The following is a 6,383-nucleotide window of genomic DNA, read 5'->3' on the forward strand; positions in this document are numbered from 1 at the left end:
GAGGAGTGAAGAGGGGGAAGAGGAAGGAGAAGAGTGAGAGTAGGAGAGGAGTGAAGAGGAAGGAGAGGAGGGAAGAGGAAGGGAAGAGGAGGGAGCCAAAACCAGACTGCTGATGGCTGCTTTATTGAAGAGACATGTAAATACTATGACTGTGATGTGGTTGTCTCACCTGGCTATCATAAGATGGATGCATTAACTGTAAGTCTCTCTGGACAGAGCGTCTGCTAAATGACTCACTAACTGTAAGTCTCTCTGGATCAGAGTGTCGCTAAATGACTCACTACTGTAAAGTCTCTCTGGATCAGAGCGTCTGCTAATGACTCACTAACTGTAAGTCTCTCTGGATCAGAGCGTCTGCTAAATGACTCACTAACTGTAAGTCTCTCTGGATCAGAGTGTCTGCAAATGACTCACTAACTGTAAGTCTCTCTGGTCAGAGCGTCTGCTAATGACTCACTAACTGTAAGTCTCTCTTGGATCAGAGCGTCTGCTAAATGACTCACTAACTGTAAGTCTCTCTGGATCAGAGCGTCTGCTAAATGACTCACTAACTGTAAGTCTCTCTGGATCAGAGCGTCTGCTAAATGACTCCTAACTGTATCTTCTGATCAGAGTGTCTGTAAATGACTCACTAACTGTAAGTCTCTCTGGATCAGAGCGTCTGCTAAATGACTCACTAACTGTAAGTCTCTCTGGATCAGAGCGTTGCAAAATGACTCATCTGTAAGTCTCTGGATCAGAGCTCTGTTAAATGACTCAAATGTAAAATGACAGAAGGAGAAGTAGGCCAGTGAGAGGTAAGTTCAGAACAGACAAGAGGAAGCAAGTAGAAGGTGACGGGGTTAAGGTGAGGTTAGAGGTCAGAGTTTAGAGGTGACTCACAGGTCGGCCATCTCGCTGTCTGCTGTCTGAGAGAAGAAGTGCTGGGGGTCACAGAGATGAGACACCTGCAGCTGGCCGTCCGCCAGAATCCGCTTAATCAGGTCCTCATCTGGAGGGGACAAGAGAGAGAGACGGGTCGATTCACACATCTGAATAGAATGTCAACACGGTGTTGAGGCAGAGTAAACTTTAACACTTCCGGCGCCGAAAAGAGATGCCGCCCTCGCTTTCGCGTTCTTGGAAAATATGCCAGTATTTTGTTTTTTTATGTGTATTTCTTACATCGGTACCCAGGTAATCTTAGGTTTCATTTACATACAGTCCGGGAGGAACTACTGAATATTACATTAACGTCAACTCATCATCGTTCCTACCAAGAATATGACTTTTCCCGAAACCGGACCAGTGTTTGCCTTGCCACCCAATACAATGGATCTGATTCCAGCCGGCGACCTGTTGCAAAACGCCGAAAAAAAGGGGGGCAAAAAAACGAGGCGGTCTCGTGGTCAGCTTTCGGAGACGGGCAATCGCGACTCACACGTCCTAGCATACTACTCGCCAATGTCCAGTTCTTGACAATAAGGTTGATGAAATCGAGCAACGGTAGCATTCCGAGAGACATCAGGGATTGCAACGTGCTCTGCTTCACGGAAACATGGCTAACTCAAGGACGCTAACGGAGTCGGTGCAGCCAGCTGGTTTTTATGCATCGCGCGACAGAAACACAACATTCTTCGGTAAGAAGAGGGGCGGGGGGTATGCCTTATGATTTAACGAGAAGTGGTTGATCTCATAACAACCACACAGGAACTCAAGTCATTCTGTTCACCTGATCTAGAACTCCTCAACAATCAAATGTCGACCTCCCCCACTCCAAAACAGACCATCCCATATCTACCAAGGGAATTCTCTTCAATCATAATCACAGCGTATTATTCCCCCCCAAGCACGACACATCGATGGCCCTGAACGAACTTTATCTGACTCTTTGTAACTGGAAACCACACACCCTGAGGCTGCATTCATCGCTAGCTGGGATTAACAAGGCTAATCTAAAAACAAAACTCCCTAAATTCTAATCAGCATATCAGATTGTGCTACCAGGGCTGGGAAAAACCCTGATCAATTGTTATACAATTTCCGCCGACGCATATAAGGCCCTCCCCGCGCCCCCTTTCGGAAGAAAGCTTGGACACGACTCCATTTTGTTGATTCCAGCCTACAAACAAGAAAAACTCAAAAACAAGCTCCCGCGCTCAGGCTGTTCAAACGCTGGTCCGACCAATCTGAATCCCCGCTTCAAGACTGCTTCGATCACCGCGGATTGGAATATGTTCCGCATGCGTCCAACAACAATATTGACGAATATGCTGATTCGGTGATGCGAGTTCCATTAGGAAAGCATTGACGATGTCGTAAACCCACAAGCAAACGATTAAAACATTCCCAACCAGAAACGTGGATTGACGGCAGCATTCGCGTGAAACTGAAAGCGCGAAACCACTGCTTTTTAACCAGGGCAAGGTGACCGGAAGCATGACCGAATACAAACAGTGTAGCTATTTCTCGTCCGCAAGCATCAACAGTAAGTCCCAGTACAGAGACAAAATCGAGTCCGCAATTCACTAGCTCAGACACAGAGAGGTGATGATGGCAGGGGTCTACAGTCAATCACGGATTACAAAAAGAAAACAAGCACCCCGTCGCGGACCAGGATGTCTTGTCCCAGAAGGCTAAACAATCTTTTTTTGCCGCTTTGAGGACAATACAGTGCACTTGACACGGGCCCCTACCCTAAAACCTGCGGGGCTCTCCTTCACTGCAGCCGAGGTGAGTAAAACATTTAAAACGTGTTAACCTCGCAAGGCTGCAGGCCCGACGGCATTCCCAGCCGCGTCCTCAGAGCATGCGCAGACCAGCTGGCTGGTGTGTTTTACGGACATAATTCAATCAATCCTATCCCAGTCTGCTGTTCCACATGCCTTCAAGAGGGCCACCATTGTTCTGTTCCCAAGAAAAGCTAAGGTAACTGACTAAACGACTACGCCCGTAGCACTCACTTACCGTCATCATGAAGTGCTTTGAGAGCTAGTCAAGACCAGTATACCTCCACCGCTACCGGGACACCCTAGACCCACTCCAATTTGCTTACCGACCCAATAGGTCACAGACGACGCCAATCGCAACCACACTGCACACTGCCCTAAACCCATCTGGACAAGGAATACCCATGGTGAGAATGCTGGTTCATAACGATTACAGCTCAGCATTTAACACCCATAGTACCCCTCCAAACTCGTCATCAGCTCGAGACCCTGGGTCTCGACCCCCCTGTTGCACTGGGTCTGGACCTTCCTGACGGGCCGCCCCCAGGTGGTGAGGGTAGGTAACAACATCTCCACCCGCTGATCTCAACACTGGGGCCCACAACGGTGCGTTGCTGAGCGCCTCTCCTGTACTCCTTGTTCACCCACGACTGCGTGGCCATGCACGCCTCCAACTCAATCATCACAGTTGCGGATGACATACAGTGGTAGGCTTGATTACCAAACAACGACGAGACGGCCTACAGGGAGGAGGTAGAGGGCCTCGGAGTGTGGTGTCAGGAAAATAACCTCACACCTCAACGTCCAACAAACAAAGGAGATGAAATTGTGGACTTCAGGAAACAGCCAGAGGGAGCACCCCCCTATCCACATCGACGGGTCAGTAGTGAGAAGGAAAAACGCGTGGAAATTTTAGTTCCTCGTGTACACATCACGGACAACTGAATTGGTCCACCCACACAGACAGCGTTGTGAAGAAGGCGCAGCAGGCCTCTTCAATCCTCAGGAGGCTTGAAGAAGTATTCGTTTCACTAAAGCACTCACACACTTCTACACGATGCACATCGAGAGCATCCTGTCGGGCTGTATATCCGCCTGGTACGGCAACTGCTCCGCCCACAACCGTAAGGCTCTCCAGAGGGTAGTGAGGTCTGCAGAACGCATCACCAGGGGCAAACTACCTGGCCCTTCCAGCGACACCTACACCACCGTGCGATGCTCACAGAAGGCAATAAAAGATCATCACGGACACAACACCCAAGCCACTGCCTGTTCACCCGCTTATTCATCCAAGAAGGGCGAGGTCAGTACAGGTGGCATCAAAGCAGGGACCGGAGAGACTGAAAAACCAGCTTCTATCTCAGGCCATCAGACTGTTACACAGCCACCACTAACATTTGCGGCGCTGCCAAATACTGACTCAACTCCAGCCACTTTAAAAATGGGATTGATGGAAATTATGTAAAAATGTACCCTAGCCCTTTAAACATGCCACTTAATATAATGTTTACATACCTAATTACCCATTCATATGTATATACTGTACTCTATATCATCTACTGCATTTTGCCATCTTTAATGTAAATACATGTACACTAGCCACTTTAAACTATGCACTTTAATGTTTTACATAAGCCTACAGTACTCATCTCAATAATGTATATACCGTACTCTAAATACCATCTACTGCAATCTGCCAATGCCGTTTCTGTAACCACACTCATTCATATATCTTTATGTAAATATTCTTTATCCCTTTTACATTGTGTGTTGGTGTGGTAAGGTAGAGTTTGTGGAATGTTAGGTTAGATTACTTGTTGTTTATTAACTGCATTGTCGGAACTAGAAGCACAAGCCATTTGCTACACTCGCCATTAACATCTGCTAAACCATGTTATGTGACTAATAAAATTTGGATTTGAATTTGATTTGATTTGATTTAAATGTGTGCTTCATGGCTGTTCTGTTTCTACAACATCAACACAGTTTCTCTGCCATGTTTTATTCAACCTTACAACCACAATACATATTCATGATACTGAAACTATAATACTGCAGTGCTAAGTACACTTTAACTGCTTACGGTCTGTTGTAGCGTTCTGTCTTCGCAATTCTTGTCTTCCCAATTTGGTAAGTCGCTCTGTAAGAGCGTCTGCTAAATGACTTAAACTTGACTTAAATGTACTGTCTGTCTGTCTGTTCGTCTGTCTGTCTGTCCTTGTCTGTCTGTCTGTCTGCCTGCCTGCCTGTGACTGCCTGCCTGTGCCTGCTGCCTGTCTGCTCTGTCCTGTGTGTGTGTGTGTGTGGTGTGTGTGGTTGTGTGTGTGGTGTGTGTGTGTTTTGTGGTGTGTGTGTGGTGTGGTGTGTGTGTGTGTGGTGTGTGTGGATTACCTGAGGATGTGAAGTACTTGTTGCGGTGTGTGAAGTCTTCATCGTCGGGGTGAAGGGTCATATCCACCCCCAGGTGTCTTGAACCTTGACCTCTCTTCAACTTTGGTAGCCCCGCCCCCAGGCCCGCCCCTCCCACCTCAGACATGTCACTCAACAACTCTGGCCAATCACGCTCCTCGTCGTCATCCTCTTCCTGGACCACACCCCAACTCTGGACACTAGAGGGTGAGAAAGGGAGGAGAGGGGGGAGAGAAGGAGAGTGAGGGTGAGAAAGGGAGGAGGGAGAGGAAAGAGTGAGGAKGGAGAGAGATTACCTCAGGACAACAACTCTCCTCTCTTTCTCATTCCCCTCACTCATTTTACTGACTAATTATCTCTCTCTGCGTCTCTCTCTCAAAACATAAAACAATCTCTCCATGGGTCTAATGAGAACTGTCAATCACTCAGCGGTCCTCGTAGCAACGGCAGAGCTCACCTCTTGGTGGAGGGCGTGGGGGGGAGGTCCACGTTGGTCTCTTCTGAATAGGTCTGGAGAGAGAGAGAGCAGGAGGGAGGAGGAGGGGGGACAGAGAGAAAGATAAAGTAATACTTTCAAATTAGATCAAATAAGGAGACAGACGATGAGATGAACATCCATCAGAATTTAGACCCTGTAGAAATACTACTTCTGCTGTTTCCTCACCTCTCTACAGCCCCAATGAACTGTAGCTCCTCCCTTCTACCTAACAGTCGTACATCAATCATCTCCCTCTACTGTTTCTGGTAACATCACCTAGACAACCAGACCTAGACAATCAGACCTAGACAACCAGACCTAGACAATCAGACCTAGACAACCAGACCTAGACAATCAGACCTAGACAACCAGACCTAGACAACCAGACCAATACAACCAGACCAAGACAACCAGACCTAGACAACCAGACCTAGACAACCAGACCTAGACAACCAGACCTAGACAACCAGACCAATGCAACCAGACTAGACAGACAATCAACAGACACTAGACAACCAGACTAGAGACAAACCAGACCCTAACACAGACCTAGACAACCAGAACCTAGACAACCAACCTAGACGACCAGACTGAACAACAGACCTAGAACAACGACAGAAACCAGACCTAGACAACACAGACCTAGACAACCAGGACCTAGACAAAACCAGACCTAGACACCAGACCTAGACCAGACCTACCGACCTAGACAAACCAGACTAGACAACGCAGACTAGACAACCAGACCTTAGACAACCAGACCTAGACAACCAGACCGCTAGACAACA

At 47.7% G+C, this 6,383-nt stretch overlaps 1 protein-coding gene across 1 annotated transcript; it reads right to left on the reverse strand.

The window, feature by feature from the left end:
• Positions 1-749: 749 nt before the first annotated feature.
• Positions 750-5,843, reverse strand: LOC112068902 (uncharacterized). Its single transcript, XM_070438323.1, has 4 exons — positions 5,835-5,843; positions 5,575-5,627; positions 5,100-5,317; positions 750-991 (listed from the first exon to the last, which is right to left on the reverse strand). Exons 1-4 carry the CDS (start codon positions 5,841-5,843, stop codon positions 879-881), a joined length of 393 nt encoding a protein of 130 aa, XP_070294424.1. The 3' UTR covers positions 750-878.
• Positions 5,844-6,383: the final 540 nt, after the last annotated feature.

The sequence above is a fragment of the Salvelinus sp. IW2-2015 genome, unplaced genomic scaffold (assembly GCF_002910315.2).
Source record: "Salvelinus sp. IW2-2015 unplaced genomic scaffold, ASM291031v2 Un_scaffold786, whole genome shotgun sequence".
Classification (NCBI taxonomy): domain Eukaryota; kingdom Metazoa; phylum Chordata; class Actinopteri; order Salmoniformes; family Salmonidae; genus Salvelinus; species Salvelinus sp. IW2-2015.

Excerpts from the sequence above, each read along its gene's own strand:
- LOC112068902 (XM_070438323.1), bottom strand. Across the intron at positions 5,318-5,574 it reads CCCACGCCCTCCACCAAGAG|TGTCCAGAGTTGGGGTGTGG; the intron begins GTGAGCTCTGCC and ends CTCACCCTCTAG. Across the intron at positions 992-5,099 it reads CAAGTACTTCACATCCTCAG|ATGAGGACCTGATTAAGCGG; the intron begins GTAATCCACACA and ends TGTCCCCTCCAG.